The following is a 23,667-nucleotide window of genomic DNA, read 5'->3' as shown; positions in this document are numbered from 1 at the left end:
CTACTTTGTGCTTCTTTTCTCTCTGGGACGCCTTCTGTTTGAAAGTTGGATTTATTGGATTCTGTCTCTAGGTCCTTTTCTCTCTCCTTTCCCCAATATAATCCACCCGTGTCTTTTGTTGTATGACTTTTATTTAACTCTACTGATATTAGTTTTTAACTTGAACAGTCATATTTAAAATTTATAAGTGCTCTTTTTATTTTTTTTCCCTTTTACATGACCTGTGTGTGTGTGCGTGTATGTGCATGTGTGCACACACGTTTGTAAATACTTTTGGGAGAAGCAGTTCGCCATGGGCCCTGAGCATCCCTGTATGTTCTTGCTGGGTATGCCAAGAATGCAAAAAGTTGTGTGTGCAGGGACAAGCCTTAAGGAGAAAAAGATCATGTCTCCCATTGAACATAGCACAAACTTGTTATCACTTACTATAAAAGAGTAAGTCCCATAAACTCAATATTCTTCTTTGGTAGCACTGTCAACTATGTGTGCAGGAATCCACAAAGGACCTTTTATGTCACCCTGCGAGACCTGGGGGCATGGGGAATTGTTGCAAATGAACATGAAATAATAAAGTTTTTTGTTTCTGACCCAGGAGTCTCATGTCTTTTGCCAGCATCCATGAAACAGTAACAGGCTAGCTTGTTAGGCTAGCAAGGTAAAATTTCAGACCTAGCATCTCTGCTACTTTTAATCCAGTACTTTTCTTAGTTTTTTCCTACACTGCACTGTCCTTTGAGATTATACTCCATCAGATCTTTTCCACTAGCTTTATGTTTCCAGATATTCTTGAAATCTCTTATCTGCTGCTGATTCCATTTCAAGTATTTTTATTATTGTGGGATTATACCTTTTTTATTTCTCTACTTCCAGTTTTGGGAGAGGGGCTCCCCGAAACTCTATGAATAATCAATTACTACATGGAAGAAGCACTTCATTAATGTTTTGCAGTCACTTATTTTTTATTTCCATTACTATGCCTACATCCTTCCAGCAACACCATTTCTCTGTTTATACTCCATCCCTACACCTAAATATAGAGCTTTATTATTTGGAAAACCAACAAAATGTCCAATAGAAATGAATTAAAAATAGGAGTAAATATGCTTTTAGAGGAAGACTGTTCAGGCTATTTGATTTAGCTTCCCAGAAATTTTTATTTACTTTTAAGTTTGAATATAAATGCAATTTTAGATAAATGGAATATATAAAGGTACATTATAACTGTATTTATAATTTTAAAAATATATTGTCATGATTGTTGTTTCTCTATTAAATTGAATTGCGAATATTCTTAAAAATTGCTCATGCCCTTTGCTAAAAATTATAAGATTTAAGTTATATAAGGTAGGAGATGTCACAAAATGATTTTATTTCCTAGAATAAGAGTAGTAAAACTTTTAAAGAGCCTGTATGGGCTTTTGGCTCATATGGGTTCACCTAACAACTATTCAGCCCTGCCCTTGTATAGCACAGTAGCAGCCATAAGCAATATGTAAATGAATCAGTGTGACTCTGTATCGTAAACCTTTATTTATGAACAATAAAATTTAAATTTTATGTAATTTTCGTGTCACGAAATATTATTTTTATTTTCTACAACCATTTAAAAATATAAAATCTGTTCCTAGCTTGCATTCCATACAAACCCTGGCCAACTCTTGCCCTAGAATTACCCATTTTATTAACAGCTTTGTTAATGCTTAAATACTGACATATTTCTACTCTGCTCCATTATTCTTATTAGGCAAGCTAATGAAGAATATCAAATACTGGCTAACTCCTGGCGCTATTCATCTGCTTTTTGTAACAAACTCTTCTTCAGTATGGTGGACTACGATGAAGGCACAGATGTTTTTCAACAGGTAAAAGTTATATTTTATTTTGTTAATATATTTAATAGAGTTGGTTGTGGTTGATACATTTTTGTTTGCTAGCTAAGGATACCATTTATTGAATAATTTGAGAGACACAATAGTGGTTATTAATAAGTTCTATGATGTGATTAAAACAATTACAAATAATGTTATTTTTATCAATGAACAGTGTTTGCCATTAGTGAGTACGGTAAACAAGTTTCAACTTTTGCACTGCAGAGGAAGTGTGTTTTTTCAGTACACAGTGGCAGTTTACATGGTTTAAGATGGTACTGTTCATAAATTTTTGAAGTTTTATATAAAATTTAGTGTATTACTTGATCTCTTCCCATGTGGCAAATATAATTTTATATATAAAGTATTAAAGATTTATTTAACAGCATTTGTTCTGTGCTACAGACTGAATTGTGTCCCTTCCAAATTCATATGTTGAAACTCTAACCCCCAGGAACCATATTTTTTGGAGATAGAGACCTTAAGGAGGTAATTAAAAGAGATCATAAGGATGGAACTTGAATCCAATAGGACCTCATTTAACCCTAATTACTTCCTTTAAGTGGTGTCTAAGGTGGACACCACTTCGTGATCTGGTGTCTAGGAAGAGACCAGTCTTATATATGCACAGAGAAAAGACCATGTGAGGACTCAATAAGAAGGTGACCATCTTCAAATCAGGAAGAGAGGTCTCACCAGAGAACTCTTCTGACCTTGATCTTAGATTTTCAGCCTCCAGAACTGTAAGAAAATAAATTTGTTGTTTCAGCTACCCAGTTTGTGGTATTCTCTTACAGCAACCTGAGCAGACTAATACGTTGTCATTTATACAGTCGTCTCTTATGTGCTTCATGTGTATTCTTTTATTCAGCTTCACAGTGATCTAGTGTTGTTATCTCTATTTCACAGATCAGGAAACCAAGGTATGAGGATGCTTAGTCACTTGTCCAAGGTTATAAAGTTTGGAGCTAAAATTTGAGCTCAGCAGTCTGCTTTCCAGAGAGCTAGCTCTTAATCATGCCTTTACTCTGCAGTTATTAATTCTTTTATATTTATCACTACTTGATTAGTGCCTTTCAAATGTAAAACTTATTGTAGTACCAGGCATTGATTAGTTTGAGTATCTTGGTCACATGTGACATTCTTTGGCATAATGCTTTACCAGGTCATTTAGCTCTGTAAAGAATCTAGTTCACTAATTGCAAATGAGCGATTAGCGAGTATTTTTGCTTATTTGCTTCCAGATTGATTATTCATCTTTGCTGTTTTCTGGTTGAATAAGATAAATTCTTTTTCTTTCAGTAGCGTTTACCCTTGGTCTTTCCTATTAGTATTCTTCATTTATTTCTTTTTCCCTAAATTTATTTTGCCTTTTAGGGATGTTTCTGTTTGTTCATCTATTCAGCAAATATTGAGTGGCTATTCTTGTAGGAGCAATAAATTGGCAAGAAAAACATACATGTTTTTTTCCCATAGTGAGCTTACAGACTAGAGTGCTAATAGTAGTAATAATATAAAGAAAAACACATATAAATATGTAATTTCAAATAACCTTATAAAGGAAAATTATAGTACTATGCAAAATAAATGTTCTTTCATTTAATTTATGTCTGTATAGAATCTTAGAGTTGGCCTTAGAGAAAATTAGATGGAAGTGCTATTCATTGTATATGTGAATCCTCTCTACCATATTAGTAAGTAGTCATCCTACTCCAGTCTTACTGCTACAGCACAGGCTTCAAGCCCAAGTGTCTATCCTGGCCAGGCCTGTAAACTAAGAAAGCAGGTTGGATTAGTTTGTTTCATTGTGATATCTTTGTTTATGTACATACTTAGTATATTAAACACATTAGTTTTTCACTTGCACAAGTAAATTAGCTCTCTCCTATATTTATTACAACAAAGTCTGTCTTGGTCTTTATTAAAAAAATAAATCTTTAATGGAAACACTCATATTTCACTTTTCTTCTAACTACGATAAGAAATGAAATCAGCAAAATGTCATGCAGCTGATCCTTGGTCTCATGTTGAAGAAACAATATGGTGTAGGTGGGGACTGCAGCAGATGAGAGGACAAGCTTGACCTCAGTGAGAGACACAGCTCGGCTCTAGCTCTATTGAAGAAGTTCAGGCCACATGTAGCTAAATCTGTTTTTGAAGAAGAGATCTAAATATGAATTTCTACATGAAATTTATCTTTAAAATGTTGGCAGCTAATTCAGATTAAACAAAACAAAACTATGAGACAAAGTAATCATATCTTTGTGCTAAGTACTGACTATAGGCTGCTAGCATATAACCATATAGTTATATTGTTAGGTATAATTGTTGAAATCTTTTATATGCTTTAAACATAGATATGAGAGTTGAAGTCAAAATTGTTTTTAGTTGAAAATTTTCCTCAGGGTAATTTTGATTCAGCAGAATTATAAATATAGAACTGCTTTGTCTTTTCCAAAACCTAGCCCCTGGCTTAGCAATAAGAGTTTCTTTTGTTTTTAAATGCAGAAATGCATAAACATTATAGTAGTTAATGATTTTTATGGGGAATTGCAATCTACAAAAATGGAAAAAAATCTATTTTATTTTACTTGAGAATCACTAGAAGATTTTTAATGCTTGTGTTTTCTTTCTCATTACCCGTTAAATCACATTTTGTTGAAACACTCTCTAAACTGATGTTTGAAAGCACTGTCAGTAATAGTGTGGTGTCCAAATATAATATTAATAGCAAGTGCAGAAATTTGGCAACTCCTGGCTTGTTGGAGACTTACTGGAAAAGTAACTTCAATTACATGTGATTCCTGTGTGATGGCTGAGGCTAAGTGTCTGACAACAGGCCAGGGAGTTGTCCATAACATACAAGCCCACTGCTGGTACTGCAATATCTTTACCTTGATGTCAGCTGTGATCTAAAGTATGTGTTATTTGATTTGGTTTTGTTTTTTATGGGAAATGCTGAAATATGTATTACAAATAAGGGCCAGAAATCTCTTGGCTTTTCATTTGAGATATTTTTCCTGGGCAGCAAGAATTTATACATATACATATACACACACATATATACATAATTATATATATATTTGCCATTTACTCCTCAATGCGAATTAATCTATTTGTTTTGGGGTACTGTATTGTTAATATTTATACTAGGCTAGTGTTTTATTCAGTACACTTTTAAAATGGAAATTGCCTTTAGAAAATAATAGTGAGACATAACCATTTTAAGACAGTTGAATTAATAGAGAAGTTGAACAGAGAAGACAATCAAGTTCAGAGCAAAAATGTTGGCTTCTATTGCAGTCATTGTCATTTTTAAAAGTCTTTAAAATTTAATAGAGCAGTCAATCTACTTATAATTTGTTTGGAATTAGTTCCATAGTATATTTTTCATCAAATGCTAGTACTTTAATAATTCCTTAAGAAGTGAAATAGTCCATGTATTATCAAACTATAATTTCTATTTTGCACTTTGAATTATTTCATTCTTTAATTACAAAATTCTAGAAAGAAAAAGAATGAAATGGATTATAAAATTTAGAGGATACAGCTGAAAATACAAATGATGTGTGTTAAATGTGAAGGTTTAGCAAACAGTCAAATTTATAAGGTTTTTTTTTTCAATATTAAGGTAGTAACGGGATATAAAAATAGTAATTAAGTTCTGAATAAAAATAGTAATTAAGTTCTGAAAAGCCACTTGGATTTTTATAATAAATGTTATCTTTCCAAAATTCATGAAGAAAGAAACATGAAATGTTAGATTACTAATATATAAATGTTGCTTGGGTATTATATTTAGTATTTTCTCTTTCATGTTTCATAGCTCAACATGAACTCTGCTCCTACATTCATGCATTTTCCTGCAAAAGGAAGACCTAAGAGAGCTGATACTTTTGACCTTCAAAGGATCGGATTTGCAGCTGAACAACTAGCAAAGTGGATTGCTGACAGAACGGATGTTCATGTATGTTTCTATTCCCCCCACCCCTTTTTAATAATAGGCTAATTAGCTTGGTTTGTTAGAGCATTGTAATAAGGCCACAGGATTTTTTTTTTTTTTAATTTCTCTAAGGAGTATCTCTCTTTGCTTAGAGAAAGTATAGCTATAAGATGTAAGCTAAACTTTAAGTTAGGTGAATTTAAGTGGTTTTTAGAATAATGGTTCATTGATATTTTAAGAGCCAATAAATAGTATGTGAGGTAGGCAGAAAGTAATTTCAGAGGCTAAAAAATATACTGAATATTACCCAATAGTATTAATAATGAAAGAAATTCTAATTAAAAAGCAAGATATATAATTTCTATCTTTTGGGCAAATAAAAACAGAATAATAGCTGCTTTTCGTGAGCCATCTGACAAAAAACATACACTGTTCTTGGGACTATAAATTGGTATAACTATTTTAACTATGTATCATATATCATGTCTTTGTTATATAATTTAATTCCGCTTCTAGGAATTTAACTTAAGGATATAATCAAAGATGATTTAAATTCTTAGCCATAGAAATTTTTTTTTTTAAGAAGATATCACTTTATTCCTTATTTTTTAAATAAATCAGAGTAGCAGTGGTTAATAACATTTAAATTTGAGGTGTACAATTCTATAATATATCAATCTATATATTGCATTATATGCTCACCATCCAAAGTCTAGTCGTCTTCTATCTTGTTACTACCTTATTCCTGCTCCTGCCCACTTTCCGTCTGGTCTGTCCATTTGTCGCTGTTTTTTATCCCTCATATGAATGAAATCATATGATTCTTGTCCTTTTCCGTTTGACTTATATCACTTAGCATGATACTCTCAAAATCCTTCCATATTGTAGCAAATGGCAGTATTTCACTTTTATGGCTGAGTAGTATTCCATTGTATATATGTACCATACCTTCTTTATCCAGTCATCAGTTGAGGCACACTTAGGTTGTTTCGTTCTCTTGGCTATTGTGAATAATGCTTCAATGAATATAGGGGTACATATATCTTTATGAGTATTTTCAAGTTTTTATGGTAGATACCCAGAAGAAGAATTGCTGGGTTATATAGCTGCTCCATTTTTGGGGGACTCTCCATACTTTTTCCATGGAGGCTGCACCATTTTACATTCCCACCAACAGTGTACAAGGGTTCTCTTTTCCCTGCATCCTCTCCAACATGTTATTTCCTTTCTCATTGATAATAGCCATTCTAACAGGTTGAGATGGTATCTCATTGTGGTTTTGATTTGCATTTCCCTTATAGCTAGTGAAGTTCAGCATCTTTTCATGTGTCTGTTGGCCATTTGTATGTCTCCTCGGGAGAAGTGTCTGTTCAGGTACTCTGCCCATTTTTTAATTGGAATGTTTGTTTTTTTGTTGTTCTTTACATATTTTGGTTATTAGCCCCTTATTGGTGGTATCATTTGCAAATATCTTCTCTCATTCAGTTGGGTGTTTTTTTGTTTCATTGATGGTTTCTGTTGCTTTGCAGAAGTTTTGTTAGTTTGATGCAGTCCCATTCATTAATTTTCCTTTTTATTTCCTTTGACTTTGGGCTCAAGTTCACAAAAACCCCTCTGAGACCAAGGTCCATAAATCTTCTATGTATTGTTTCAGGTCTTAAGTTTTTGATCCATTTTGAGTTAATTTTAATATATAGTGTCAACAGCCTAGTTTCATTCTTTTGCATGTGGCTTTCCAATATTCCCAACACCATTTATTGAAGAGGCTTTCTTTTATTCATTGTATGTTTTTGGCTTCTTTGTTGAAAATTAGTTGCTAATATATGTGTGGGTTTATTTCTGGACTCAGTTCTGTTCCACTGGTCTATGTATCTGTTTTTCTGCCAATACCAAATTGTTTTAATTATTGTAGCTTTGTAGTAAAATATGAGGTCAGAGTGTGATACTTCTGGTTCATCTTGTATCTACCTATCTACCCTACCCAGCACTCATTTAGCCATCTCTCCTGGAGCCTTGGGGTTTTTTTAGTAGCAAATTTTATTAGAACCAAGATCTGAACATACTGTGAAATCATGAGTTGATACCAATTTTACTTTTTAAAAAACTACTTTAAAAACTGCTTGTCTTTATGCTTTAATGAGCACCATCACGAAAATGAAAAGACAACCCTTAGAGTGGGAGAAAATATTTGAAATCATTTCTCTTTTAAAGGACTTAAAATAGGATCCTTACAACTCAATAATAAAAAGACCACTTAAAAAATGAGTAAATTATCTGAATAAACATTTCTGCAAGGAAAGTATGTAAATATCCAGTGAGTACATGAAAAGATGCTCATTAGTCATCAGAGCAATGCAAATCAAACCCACAGTGAGATACTACTTTACACTCACATGGAGTGCTAAAATCAGTGAGATAAGAAATGTTGGCAAGTAATTGGAATCCTTACACACCACTGTTGGGAGTGCAAAATGATGTAGCCCTTTGGAAAACAATTTGGCAGTCTTCAAACCATTAAATAGAGTTTCCATATGACCCAGCAAATCTACATATATACCTGACAGAAATGAAAATATGCTCACACAAAAAGTTATACAAGAATGTTTATAGCAACATTACTCAGAATAGCCATAATGTAGAAACAATCCAAATGACTGTCAGCTGATTAATGGATAAATAAAATGTGGTATATCCATACAGTGGAGTATTCAACCTTAAAAAGAAATGAAGTACTGACACATGCTACAACAAGGTTGAATCTTGAAAACATTATGCTAAGGGAAACAAGCCAGTTAAAAAAGACCACATATTATATGAAGGTCCAGAATAGGGAAATCTATAGAGACAGAAAGTAAATTAGTGGTTACTTAGGGCTAGAGGGTAAAAGAAAAAAGGAAATGAATAAAGGGTATGGGACTTCCTTTTGAAGTGATTCAGATTTTCTGATATTAACTGTGGTGATGGTTGCACATGTTGGTGAATATGCTAAAAACCATTGAATTGACACTTTGGGTGAATTGTATGGTATGTGGAGTATATCTCAATAAAGCAGTTTTTAAAATGTCTTTTTAAAAAGTCTTGATTTGAAATTATACAAATAATATACCCCCATCTTACCTTTACTCTTTACCAGATGATCTCATGTTCCATGGGTTAACCAGAACAGCTCTGGGTTTAATATAATTAGATTTCGCATATATTTAACCCATTTAACCTAAAATGATGAGTGAGTTCTTTTACATAGCCCTGATATTTTAAGGCAAATATTTTTGATTTATAAAAAATAAAAGTAATATTAGTGCCAGCTATGAAAAGTAAGATGGCATCTTTCCAAATTTATGTTGAAAATTAGAAGGACTTGGAATATAGTTAAGAGGAAAAATTATTTTTCTTTCACTTTTAAAATTTTCATTGTATTTTTGCAGATTCGAGTCTTCAGGCCACCCAACTACTCTGGCACCATTGCTTTGGCCCTGTTAGTGTCACTTGTTGGTGGTTTGCTCTATTTAAGAAGGAACAACTTGGAGTTCATATATAACAAAACTGGTTGGGCCATGGTATCTCTGGTATGTTACCACATTGTACTTCTTTTTCTATATTTTGTATAACAGCATAAGTTGAGTAATATTAACAAAATGAGCCAGATTATTACTATAATGGAAACACATTGTTCTCTTTCAGTGTATCGTCTTTGCTATGACGTCTGGCCAGATGTGGAACCATATCCGTGGACCTCCATATGCTCATAAGAACCCACATAACGGACAAGTGGTAGGTGCATGTCCTAAGTATCAATATTCTGAACTTTAATCCTGTTCATGTGAATCAAAAATTATGTTTAATACTTAGTAAGAAAGGATTCTGTATATAAATTTATGTTCTCTCTCTTATTTACTACTTCTGCCATGTACACACACACAAGCATGCATATACAATATATTGATTTTTTTTTTAGGGTAAGGACTGCTTCAGTTTTGATTAAAAAATTCATTGTACCTGCAATATCAAATTTGCACGCATAAACTATTTTTTCAGCTTTGTATACTGCTATGGCAATAATATGTAATGCCAGAAGACAAAATAGTAGTTTGTAGCCAGTATCCCACTCAATGGTTAATTTACTTAGGAAGAGATTAATTAAAACATTATTAAGAACTCTGGCAGTCATTGTATTAGAATGCTAGGAAATGTTTGCTACAAAATTAAAAGTGAAATTGATACATAGTTAAATCACTAGCAGAGTTCACGTTAGTAACTGCTACTGAATTCATATAACTTAGTTTCTTGTCTTTCCTTTTGGTGGGTGATTTATATTGTAATAGATCAACTTTGCAAAATACTGTCTTTGAGGCTTTAGTATTAGGATGGTAAAAGTTAACTATTTGAAAATGTGCCCTATTTCCTCAAGCTTTTTTTTTTTCTTTTAGGAAAATATACAGATTTTGAGAGAATAATGTAATGCTGTCCCTCATGTACCCATCCCCAAACTTAATCATTTACCAACTCATGACCAATCTTCTTTCATCTATTCTCCCACTCAGTCCTCTTTACCTGCTGTTGGATTCTTTGAAATAACTCCAGTATCATTTCACACAAATATTTCAGTAGGTGTCCCTAAAGATAAGGTCTTCTTTAAAAAGCATAACCATAATACCGCTATCATACATAGAATAACAACTTTTTAATTTCTGAAACTGTGGTTCTGAACAGAATAAAATTATCATATGGCAAAATGTTATAAGTTCTCTATAAATATAAATATATATAATATAAACTTATGAGTTTTCATTGCTTACAGTGCTTCAAATATTTTTAACAGTAAAGAAAGCTAACAAGTTATTTCTTTTTCCTACATTGTATGTGTGTCTTTCTCTGAATTTCTTTGTGGAACTATAATATAGGGATATAATTCACTTTATTCTTTCCATGTTTCCCAAATGCCCAGGTTTTAGGGACTAGTTGCAAATTATCAGAATTACAGTCATTGCTACTACATAATAATCAATTTAGTCTCATATTTTTTGTAAACATTTTCAGATTTCTTCTATAGATGGCAAGAGTATGGAGACAAAGTTGGACTCTGGATAATCAGCTGCCATAGTAATTTCAACATGGTCTTTGCCATGTGTATATAATTTCGAAATCTGGCATTAGAGGGGAATAATTGAGTGCCTTTAATATTCAAAATTAAATTATAAAAAAATAATAATTAGAAGTAATTATCCAGGTATAAATTATTCCCTTCATGTCTTCACACAATTGCATTACTGTTTTGCTTGAGATTTGCATGGCCTTTTGGAAAAGATATTCTGATGGCCCAGACAACACATGAAAAGAATACAATTTCTTATATTTTTAAAAAGGGAAAACTTTTAGCATTTCAACATCTTAACCAAAAGTTATAGAAATGATGAAATTTAAGCTCATATAACCAAAATATTTAAAAGATAAATTTTGTCCCAAACCCTTCATCCTTTTCATATAAATAGAAATTTTTCTTATATTTGAATAAAGTATTAGGATTGGAAAAAATAATAAAGGTCTTGGAAATATAGAAACTTCTTGCTACAAAGACGATTGCATGAGTATACTCTTGCCCAAAGAGATGTGGATACAATTACAGGTTTACGTGAGATATTAGTTGCCAAGCAGTATAGACAAGGCCTTAAACCTACCTGTATAGCACTGTGGAAAGGGACAGGAGAACATGGCCCATTAGTTTATAGCTCTTGTTTTACCTTTTAATGTATTTTAACAAAACTTTTTTATATGAATAATGTCAACAGACACTGAACTAGGATTCATTTATTTTAATGAATCGATTTCCATAATAATGGGTTTTTCTGTTGCTGGAACAAAAGAGAAGATTAACTTTGCTTTATAAAATGAAATGGTTACTGGTTCAGAATTTTTACTTTAAACAATGATTATCTAATAGGATGGGAGTAGTAAATATTTTTTCTTCATAATAGATGTGTTTAAATTTCAAGAGATAACTTGAAAAGTAGCACTATTCTTTTTTGTATTTTTAACCTATATGTATTTCTATAGAGAAATTCCCATGTAGGATTTGCATATTTGAAAATAACTGTAATGAGTCTATGTACCGCTTTCAGTGGTATAGAATAAAATTTTACAAATGAAGAAAATTAATATTCCAAGAGAGTAGTAAAGGTAGAATGGTATATCTTATAACATGATTAAGAGTCACTTTAGGACTAAGTTGATGATAATTAGACTATATATTTTTTAATACAGTGTTTACATGTATATATTGTTAATAACAGTGGTTAATGTTTAAATACTGATGCTAAAATCCATTTTAAATTTTTGATAGAAACTAAGTAATCTGAGGGTCTTAAATGCTATGAATTATAGATGATACCTTTTTTTCCTATAGAGGTTGACTAATTAAATATGGGTGAAAGGTCATGAAACCTCATAATTTTGACAATTCTTTTAATTAATACAGTTAAGGCCTGCCTAATAAGACCTTAGAGACTACATATATATGGCCAGGTATAGTCCTGGAATGCATTTCTCTGTTATCTGTTTTTTTCTATTATCTGATTGTTTCGAATAGTCTTTGAAATGTGATACTTTGACTTTTCAACTTTTACCTTTAAAATTTACATTCCGATTATAAAATTAAGTGCTCATTATGGAAGTTTAGAAAATTATTAAACTCGGTACCAATAAAAGCTATCAGCTTGAGTTCCCCACTAGGAACTCGATATTGCAATGACAACATAAGGCAGAACACAAAAAAGGGAGAGAGAACATATATGTAGTTAAGTGAAATGGTCTATCTATAGCTAATAGTTAAAGGGAATGTTGCATTAAGCTATAGAGCAATGAGAAATATGAAATGCAAAACTTTAAAAGCCAGTCTAGACATCCAAAATATAAGCAGAAAGCTTAAAAGGCCCCTGAAAATTGAGTGGCCTTTTCTTACATTAAGCAAATACCATATATATAAAACTTCTACGTACACACAGTTTAACAAAGGGAGTGGGTCTAGTATATACATTCTCAAAATGTTTCTATAAAAAAAAAATGACAAACAGAAAAGAGATTTTCAGGGTTAAGATGGTAGTAGACTACAGGTGCCTGATATACCTCTTGCCTTTCTTGTTAAAATACTGATAAGGATTCATCAAAATTTAAAACAGGCAACAGAATTTCAAAGAAAGCCAATTAAGCCCAAATGCAAAGTACTGGACAACTTCCATTAACATTCGGATCTATTGAAATGCTCACAATTTCTTTGTGCTTATGAACATCTTCAAAGTTCATTTTAAGTTTTTACCAATATGCGTACATCTATTCTATTCCCCAGAAATACTATTTCCCTTCACGCGGCATCTCTCTTTTTTGTGTTCTGCCTCATGTTGTCATTGCTATATCAAGTTCCTAGTGGGGAACTCAAGCTGATAACAGATTCCACTGTTGGGCCAAAGCCTGAAAAGCTATGGCTCTTTCTTTGTAACTCCATTATGTTTTAGAAGCTTCACAGCCATTGTTATTTCTTCAATGCTTTTAACTTTGGAATTCTGTAACATTAAGTAAATGTTATCAGGACTTCAACTTCATTTGTAAAATTTCAAGGTAGATATAAATGGTTTCTGTTCCAAGGCCACATTAAACTTTACTGCCCTTATAAATTGGTTGTCTTTCATGAAGTAGTGAAGGGATATTTGTATGACTCATGTCATACAACCAGGGATGAATTTGCTTTCTCCCTCCAGCTCTTGGACATTTGGTAGTGTTGGACACATGTACCCACTACTGGCAGCTAGTAATAGAGGCCAGGGATGCTGCTAAATGTCCTGCAGTGCAGAGGACAGCCACCTACAAGGAATTATCTGGCCCAAAATGTCAGTATTTAAAAAGAGAAGCCCTTTTTTAGAACTATGGAAAACCTTAGATATAATTTTGTCATAGATATTTTGCAGCCAAGAAAACTATGCCATCTAGCGTATATACCCTAAGGATGACTTAAAAATAATTTTTTTTCAATTGAAGTTAATCATTGTTTAGGATGGTTGTATGTATTAAATGCCATCAGTAAATGTGATGGATATGTAAATGACTTTGGTATAATCGTTTTCTTTAATATATAGTATACCTTAGTAAATGTGATTTACTATGACATTTCAAAAAACATTTAAAAAAACAGAGGTTTACATAAGTGCAAATGAAGACTCTTTGGCCCAGTCATCTTTATACCTTTGTCCTGAAGTGTTTGGGCAAAGAGAAACAAAGAAAACAGGGTTGAGTTCTTCCTAAGCTCTGCCTCTAACCAGTTGTGTTAGTCTTCTATAAAATGAGGCTAATACTACTTTTCTTACCTTGTAGTTTATGAGATAAAATATGAGAATAGATGTATAAGCACTTTTAAAATCTTAGTTTAGGTTCTTCCCAAAACCAAACCAAAGATAGTGATTCAAGGGAAAATAGTTCATGTTAGAGGAGAAGGAAACATAGGATAGAAGTGGAAAACTGAGGTCAGAAAGGAGAGGCAGCCAAAAAAGATGTCAGTTAATGTTGTTGGCCACTGAAGCTTAATACTGCTGGGATCTCTGAGAGCCAGTGTAAAACACAAACATTAGTTTTCTTACCCAAGTGGAGAGAGGAACTGAGGTATTTATATACCAGCTCTCATCAGCCACTTGTTTAGTGCCATTTCCCAGGGGAAGACATTTCCTATCCAAACTGATAGAAATGCCAGTGCTGGTGGTAGAAGTCAGGCTGCAGTGCACTGAGTTTGTAAGGATAGGGGAACGTGGGCAGTGCACTCAGACGGTGTCTGCTGCGACTTCCAATTATATGCTAGGTTTATTCATTTTTAGTAGATCCCAAAGCAAAGGTAGGAACTTGTGAAGAAACATATATTTGAATTGGTGTTTTAAAGATACCATGCTCTGAAAAAAAAATAGCAACAAATAATACTCAAAATGTCTCACCAGTAGTGGATAATTTTTTAAGACGTTATCATATATGTCTTGTAAATAACCGTGCAAGGAAAAGTGAAAATGTATACATATTTAAGAATATCTATATCCATTCTTATCACACATTTGAACAATTCTTAAATAAACAGGTAATTTGTTCCCTTATGGAAGGTTTGTTATTGGTGCTGTCAACAGGGTCTGTGTTTTTAATTGCCTGACTGGATCAGTCAAGCCTAATAAGATCATGGGGTATGTTGCTGGGTCATTTAGCTATTAGTTTTTAAAAATATTAAACATTTGTGATCTTGGTGACTGTTCATATTTTTTATATTGTGGAATAAAACGTGTCTAGAAGAATCTAAAAATGCCACCAAAGTAAGTTTCACTGCATTGTACTTAAAATGTAAATGAATACAGAAGATGTAAAGAAAATTAATAGTGCAGGCAAAGTGATGCTGTGCTGATTTGCAAGTTTATTTGTTTATCACTATTAAGATGCTATGTAATGGCACAAGTCAAATACTAATGGTCCACTTAACAGCATGAAAGTCATCACAAAAGCAATCATTAACTATGTAGCTAAAGGGAAACCAAACAACTGTATAGTTACATGGGACATAAAGACATTTTCTATTGTTAAAGAAACAATCATTTTGAATGAAATGCATTCAAAGAAATAAAGCTTATGCTTAGGTTATAACTCCCAAATATGCATGTTTTTCAAGGTTTGGCTTTTAGCTGCTGCCCGAAGATTTCTATGGGTTTACCAAATATAATCCGAAAATTTTCACTGCATTACAGTTCAGTTGTTAATAATAAAGCTAAGACCTGTTCTATGTACACATGCAAAAGCATTTAATTTCAAAATGGCATGCTGCTTAATCTAGAATTTATCATTAGTAAAGCATTTGTCCTGTTTTGGGCAGCCATAATAGTCTTACACTTTCAAGCTTCAGGAATTTTGCGTATGCTAGCTCTTTGAGGGACATCTTTTCATAAGTTGAAAATTATATAGGCTTATTTAAACTAAGTGTAGTTATTTTTATACAGAAGTACTTGCAAGGATGTTCACTAGTTTTATTGTAATCATCATACCACCAGCAAAGAGGGTGTCAACATATGAAGAAAACTTAAAAAATAAGACAGTAATTAATATACTAAAGATATGGAGAAAACTTATGATGGAGTTTGGAATTGGGATTCTGCCCTTGGATTTTTTTTTTTCATCCAATGAACATTTGTTGAGATCCCATTAAATGATAGGTACCATATTTGCCCTGATAGTTCAGCTATATCATGGAGCTCATAGAATAGTGGAAAGATACAGTATGATATGGAGTTGCCCAAGTCTTCAGTTGTTAAAGCCTTATTATTGCATTGCATGGCGTTAGAAACTGGAACTGTTTTAAAATTTTACCTCAGTACTATGGTCACTTTGTTGCTATGACTCTGCATCTTATCTCTTTCAAGCTTTGCCTTACCTTTTGATTCCTTTTGATTTTTAAAGTTTTTGTCTGTCTAGTTGGCCTTTGTTAAAACTCGTCTTTATCTCTACCATGTTGCTGCTACTCTATGCCTTGTTTTGCTGCTATTCCACCTTGTTTTGACTTCCATCTTTACAATTATATGCATCTTGATCCTCAACTCTGACTGATCTTGATAACCAACTTCTGGACTAGCCCAAACTGCTCCTATACTTCCTTTCAGCTCTTGCTACCTATGATCCTGGCAATTAATGAAGAACATGTGATTTGTATTTTTGCCTCCTAGCAAAGCATTTCACACATGGTAGATATTAAATAAATAATAGCTGAATAGATGAATAAATCTTTCTTTGCAAATAAGAATTCAAATTATATTTTCAGCATTTCAAAACTGTTAAGTGTATCTGGGGAAAAAAAAATGGTTTTCCCTCCTAAGGTTTGTTTGTACTTTGTAATTAAAACCTTGAAAGCATATACACAGAGGGATTATAGAACTACAAAATGAGAATGCATTTTAATACATCAAACTTAATCTAATACACTTAAATAGTCTCTCTGAGAATCCAGAATAAATGTGATTATAGAGGAAAAAAGACAAGAGGAATTGACCCTCCCACAGAGAAAGGGATAAATTACTTGTTAACTGGTTCATATTGTTCAAATTTTTTCCAATTTTGGAAAGTTATTTAGTACATTGGAAAGAGTAATGTACTAAATAGACTCCTGTGGTCTTTAAAAACCAAGGTAATTATTCTCATCCTATCAGAATGGATTCAATTATATTAACGTAATTCATAATCACATACGTTCTAGTTTTAGAAAAGCATTTTAAAGTTACACCGCTACAACTTCAAAATAAGACCAGGTAAATTTTAATAACTCACAATATTTCTTGTTCAATGCATTTTTTCAAGCATCATTATATTTTGATTCTCTGTAATGCTGATCAGTAATTTCAACACAATTTTCATAAGCTTGAAAATTAGCATAAATTATCTCCTCAATATTCATGTTACTTATATCACCTTTAGATAAAAAGGAGCTATGAGAAAATTCGGGTAAAATTTAACTATTAGATTCCATTAAAATGTGTTTTAGTGTTTCTGTATATTTAAGGAAGTTTTCTGTAAAGTCTTAAAAACTGCATGTCATATATCACATATATTTATCAAAAACAGAGAACCAAAATATACTGTCTTTTCTATTAAAAAAAAAAAAGCCACAGTATGATTCACTCATATTGTAGGTCAGATTATGCTTTAGTTTATAAATGAGGTCTAAAGTTTCAGAATAATTAATAACCCTAAAGGGAAGAAGGAGCCATGCTGAATATTTTTAAATAACAAATCTCTCTCTCTCTCTCTCTCACACATTCCTCCCTCTCCCCAAATATTATTAAACTTTGGTGTCATTTTAGCTAATAGCCTAAAGCACATGTTAGAATAGGATGCAAATAGGAAAGTGAACCAGATGTATTTTATTTTCCATTAATTCTGGTTTACAGTGAACACATAATGCATTTTCTTTTATTCTAAGTCATCTTTGAATGACATTCCTTCTTTTCTCTACACTTATAGAACCTTCTTCCTCTTAGTTCAGGTGTCGCTTTTTTTGATGGTTATTTCGTTATGACATTGGATGAATATAAAGAATGGCCATGGTAGTTATTTGTCTTATTTATTCCTTTCAATTTTGTATATCTTTTTTACGTACTCATGTCCACTAAAAAAAAAAAAGAAATGATCTTGACCACAGAATCAGAATATTACCCATCTTTATAACCCTCTTTATAAGAGTATATAGATTTACAAATACATGTACTAAAGTTTTATTTATTTGAAAGGTTTTGGACTTATCCAAATTGCGTGTTGAAATAGAGTTAATGTATACCATAAAATGTTTTAAAACAATTTCTAAATATCGCATGCCCCTACTATAACATAATCTTTTATTTTATCCATGAGTGTAAAAACAGAAAAAAACTATTGAAATTTATGATTTTCTAAAATAGGCCTTATTCCTAAAATGAATTTTATAATAAATATGCTAGTGAGCTTCTGTGTTAATAATGCAAAAAAATGCTTTCATTCTCTCCCAAAGAAGCAGTTGTTTGGAAAAGCAACATTTTATTTCTGCCAAGAAATAAAATTATCGTGTCATACATTAAATCTTGCAAGAATCTGTCAAAAGCTCTAAAAGTTAGGTAACATTACAGTTTTCTTTCACTAAAGAATGAAAAACAATATTTTAATAATAAAGATAACATTATGAAATTAGTCATTAATTATATATTGTGTCTGATATTTGATTTGCAATTTATGTACTTATTAAATCTTTAAATTACAGTTTTAGGTTCAAAATGTAAACTATAAATCTTTAGGAATGCTTTTCCCATTATACGAGATTGCCTCATACCACTGTGCTCTTTCATTGAGGTACATATCTGTCTAGTTCAATTAATTGGATATGCAAACTAATACCAACTACTTATATACTTGAAATTATGTGGGACCAAAGATGGTACATGCTTTTAAAATTTAATAGTATCTTAAAATGTGTAAAATTGCACATATAGTGCAACACCACTTTCTTTAGAAGTCCTATAGCTATTCACTATATACAGACTATCTCAAGCCTTATATGTGAAAAAGAAATATCTGCATTATTATCATGGTATTTCAATGGCACCTAAATTGTTTGAAAGTATTATGTCTCAAAATAATATTTGCTATTAGGTAATTATAGTACCTGACAGTATATTTTGATGTTAAAGATATTTGCCCTGTACCATTCCCTCATTTCATGAAAATGAAGTGTTTCTCACTTTTCATTGTGCTGTCTTCATGATATTCTTACTTGCTCATATTTTAGCTTTTGATCACTAGAAACCATCATTTTTCTCCAGTTTGCTGATTTGTTAATATAGTTAGTTCTGAAAGCATGGATCATCTTCAACATACTTTAAACTACCAAGTTTACTAAAATACACCATAAATATAACTAGCACTTATAATAATTCTTCAGTGAGTTATTAAGTTACTACTAAAGGTACTCTCATTACAGAGAAAGTTGTTTTGCAATCTCATTTTTCTCCTAGCACTTCTTTCATTCACTATATTTCTAGGAACTTTCAAATCTTTATGCCTATCGCTCGCTCTACATCTTTACTATTTCATTAATGCTAGTAAAACTCCACACAGCCTGGACTTTAAGTGTCTCGCTATCAAAATCTAACATAAAATCTAGCAGTAAGTGTAGAATGGTCTGATAATTAATGTGACTTTTAAAAATGCTACTTGCAAAAAATAGTAACATAGGAGAATGCAACCTCCCTGTCTCCCCACTCAAAGATCAATGAGTAGATAGCTATCCACAAGTAAAATGAGCTCTGAGAGACGTGGAATCCACTTATGAAGTTTTAGTAACACAGTGGAACAACAACAAAAAACCTTGGGAATTAACACACGAGAAGGAAGACAGCTTCATTTTGCCAACATCATCTCATCACTTATGCTGGCATTGTTCAGCACTGAGAAGGAACTTAGCTGGAAAGAATTTCCTTCTCCTAAAAAGGAGGAGCAGGGTAACCAAACAGCTTCTCCAGCTTTTTGAGGAATTTTTCAATAGTCTGCTTCAATTTCACCTTACCCACACCAACAAAGCTGAGAGCCAGCTACGATCAGGGAAGAAACACAGTGGGAGTGATTGCTTTTTACAAAGACCTGCTCTGAGGAAAAGTCAGCTGATTTTGCCACTGAATGGCCAACAAAATCACCTGTAAATTTCTTTGGCTTTCACCCCATCAGTATTTGCATTTGCTGACACCAGGTGACTGAGTTCCTCCCCACTCCACTAGGGCCTGGGAACTTCACCAGCAATCATCCCAGACGTCTGTTGCCACACGAGTACAAGACACCAACCACCTGAATCCTTTCTCACCCCCTACAAGAGCCAGGAGCAGTCCTGGAAGCCAGCAGTCCTAGATACCCAGTTAACCCTGACTGCCATGCCCAGTGACCTGAGATGGAGAGACATCGTGCCCCTGCCCCCACCTGGTGCCACCACATACCCCACCTTGGTGCCTTGGACCACTAGACTCCGGATGACAGTAGACTACATTATGCACCCACCTGCAGATGAAAGGCTTACCTTATTGAAGTCAGTCTGTGAAGTCTGGAAGAGGTAACTGCTTCTTAAAATGCTATACAAGTCTATAGGGATCACAAAGAATCAGGGAAACATGACATTACCAAAAGAATACAGTAAACCTCCAGTAACTAGCCCCCCAAAAATGAAGATCCAGGAATTGCCCAACAAAACAGAAAATTTTTTGTTCTGAAAAAAATTTAGAGCTGAAAAATAAAATGCTGAAGAAATGAATAGAGAGCTTCTACAGTAGACTTGACCATACAGACAAAATAATCGGTGATCTAGAAACATATCAATTGAAATCATCCAATCAGAGGAACAAAAAGAAACAAATGAAAAGGAATGAAGAAATCCTAAAGGGGATTTCTATGAGACACTATAAAGAAAAATATGCATCATTGGAGCCCTAGAAAAGAGAGAAAGATATATAAAGCTTATTTAAACAAATAATAGCTGAAAACTTCTCAAATATTGTGAGATAGTTGGACATTTGAGTTCTGAGGCTAATAGGTAACCCTAGAATTTCAATAAAAAAGATCTCTAAGGCACATTAGAATAAAATACCTAAAAATGAAAGACAAAGATGATTTTAAAAGCAACTAGAAAAAAAAAAAATATCTCATGCTAATCCCCAGAAGGCCATCAGCAGATTTTTCAGTGAAGACCTTGTAGGCTTAGAGAGAAGAGGTGATATATAGTCAAGTGCAGAAGAAAGAAACTGCCAACCAAGACTACCCATAAAATTGTCCTTTGAAATAACGAGATAAAGACTTTCCCTAATAAACAACTGACAGAATTCATCATTAATAGACCTTGTCTTACAGAAATGCTGAGAGAAATTCTTCAAGCTGAATGAAAAGGACACTAATTAGTAACATTGAAAATATACAAAACACTGGTGAAGGTAAACATATCAGATTCAGAATATCATAATCCCATAATGGTGATGTATTAACTACTTAATTCTAATGTAAGGGTTAAAGGACAAATTAAAAATAGCTATAGCATCCACAATTTATAAATAGATAAACAACATAAAAACATGTAAATGGTAATATCAAAAACAAAAGGGAGAGTAAAAGATTAGTTTTTGTATGTGATCAAAGTTAAATTATTATCAGTGTAAAATAGACTGTTGTACATATAAGGTATTTTATGTAAACCTCATGGTAACCAAAAAGCAAAACCCTACAGTAGATTCAGAAAGGGAATAAAGATAATGGGAAGTAAATTAAAGCCTATTATTATGGAAAATCATCAGGTCACAAAGGCAGCAAGACAAGGAAAAGAACAAAGGGACAACAATATACCTGAAAACAATTGATAAGATGATATTAATGAGTCTTTACCTATCGATAATTACTTTCAATATAAATGTGCTGAATTCTCCAATCAAAAGCTATAAGGTAGCTGGATGGATAAAATAAAACACCTAACTATATACTACCTATAAGAGATTTACTTCATCTTTAAGAGAACACATAGGCTCAAAATGAAGGGGTGGAAAAAGATATTCCATGCAAGTGGAAACCAAAAGAGAACGTGGTAGCTATATTTATATCAGACAAAAAGACTTTAAGTCAAAAGTGGTAGCAAGAGATAAGGAGGTCATTATATAAAGATAAAGGGTCATTAAGTTTAGTAATATATTAATATTACATATTAATATGTTGCTTAATATATTAGTAAATAGAGCTAAAGGAAGTAGACAAAATACAGTAATATAGTATGAGACTTCAGTATCCCACTTTCAACAGTGGGTAGATCATCTAGACAAAAAAATAAGAGAACATTGAACTCAAGCCATACTTTGGACCATATAGACCTAACAGACATCTGTTCTTTAGGACAGATCATATGATAAGTCACAAAACTTGTCTTTGCTATAGTATGAAACTTTAAATCAACAGGAAATTTGGAAAAGTCACAAAAATATGGAAACTAAATACACTGAACAATCAATGGATCAAAGAAGAAATCAAAGGAAATCAAGAAATTTCTTGAAAAGAAAGTGAAAGCACAACATACCAAAACCTATGGGATGATACAAAGGCATTCCTAAAACAGAAACTTACAGCAATAAATGCCTACATTAATTTAAAAGGAAGATCTCAAATAAACAAGCTGACTTTTCACTTGAAGAAACTAGAAAAAGAACAAACTAAGCTCTAACTTAGCAGGAGGGAAAAAAGATCAGTGTAAAAGTAAATAAAATAGAAGACAAAAACAAAAGATCAATGAAAACAAGAGCTAGACTTTTTGAAATGATAAATAAAATTGACAATCCTTTAGCTAGACTAACTCAGAAAAATAGAAAGAACTCAAAGTTAGGTAAAAGTTATTAAAACTGATACCACAGAAAGACAAAGGATAATAAGAGACTACAGTGAAAAAACAAAACAAAACAAAAAAAAGCCAACAAACTGGTTTACCTCAAAGACATCGATATGTTCTTCGAAACATAAAACTCACCAACACAGAAATCATGAAGATACAGGGAATCTGAAGAGATTAATAAAGAGTAAGGAGATCGATTCAGTAATCAAAAGCCTCTCAAGATGAAATGTCCTAGACCTGATAATTTTACAGATGAATTATACCAGTTTAAGATAGATGTCAATTAACTTCCAAAAACTGAAGAGAAAGGAACCTCCCAAACTTATTTTTACAAAGCCATCATTACCCTGATACAAAAGCCATATATGGACACTACAAAAAAAGAAAATTACAGACCAATATCTTTGATGAAGATAAATGCAAAATTTCTTGACAAAATATTAGCAAGCTAAATTCAACCACACATTAAAAGTATCATACACTATGGTCAAGTGGGATTTATCCTTGGGATGTAAGGGTAGTTCAACATATGGAAATCTATAACTGATACACCACACTAATAGAATGAAAGATAAAAAATGTATGATCGTTTCCATAGAAGCATACAGAGCATTTGACAAATTACAACAATCTTTCATGATAAAAATGATCAACAAATTGGGTATAAATGAAACATACCTCAGTACAGTAAAGGCCGTATATGCCAGTCTCACAGCAAGCATCATATTCAGTAGTGAAATGTTGATAGCTTTTCTTCTAAGATGATAAGAGCACCCCCCTCATCATTTCTATTCAACATAATACTGGAAGTCCTAGACAGGGCGGTCAGACAAAGAAAGTGCATCCAGTTTGGAAGGGAAGAAGTAAAACTATCTGTTTACAGATCATGTGATCTTATATATAGAAATTCTTAGACTCTACCAAAGAAAAAT

General features: G+C 32.6%; 1 protein-coding gene and 1 long non-coding RNA gene across 5 annotated transcripts in view; one reads left to right on the top strand and one right to left on the bottom strand.

Annotated features, from left to right (window-relative positions):
- TUSC3 (tumor suppressor candidate 3) overlaps nt 1–23,667 on the top strand; it is a 155,434-nt gene that overhangs the window by 71,813 nt on the left and 59,954 nt on the right. For all 3 annotated transcript variants that reach the window (XM_039839334.1, XM_039839335.1, XM_039839333.1), the window contains exons 3-6: nt 1,745–1,862; nt 5,695–5,835; nt 9,237–9,377; nt 9,493–9,582. In XM_039839334.1, coding sequence (XP_039695268.1) covers nt 1,745–1,862; nt 5,695–5,835; nt 9,237–9,377; nt 9,493–9,582 — 490 coding nt within the window. The remainder of the gene's footprint in view (nt 1–1,744; nt 1,863–5,694; nt 5,836–9,236; nt 9,378–9,492; nt 9,583–23,667) is intronic.
- Nucleotides 1–23,667, bottom strand: part of LOC120583837 (uncharacterized) — a 37,513-nt gene that overhangs the window by 4,627 nt on the left and 9,219 nt on the right. Inside the window, exons 2-3 of one of the 2 annotated variants that reach the window (XR_005647878.1) lie at nt 20,399–20,460; nt 17,462–17,971 (exon numbers count right to left, since the gene is read on the bottom strand). This is a non-coding gene — a long non-coding RNA (uncharacterized LOC120583837). Of the gene's footprint in view, nt 1–17,461; nt 17,972–20,398; nt 20,461–23,667 lie in introns of those variants that run through there. The other variant, XR_005647879.1, reaches the window with a different exon arrangement.

This window comes from Pteropus medius, unplaced genomic scaffold, assembly GCF_902729225.1.
Source record: "Pteropus medius unplaced genomic scaffold, Ma_sr-lr_union100, whole genome shotgun sequence".
Classification (NCBI taxonomy): Eukaryota; Metazoa; Chordata; class Mammalia; order Chiroptera; family Pteropodidae; genus Pteropus; species Pteropus medius.
Note: the sequence above shows the minus strand (reverse complement) of the source record. Positions and strands in the feature narration are given on the sequence as shown.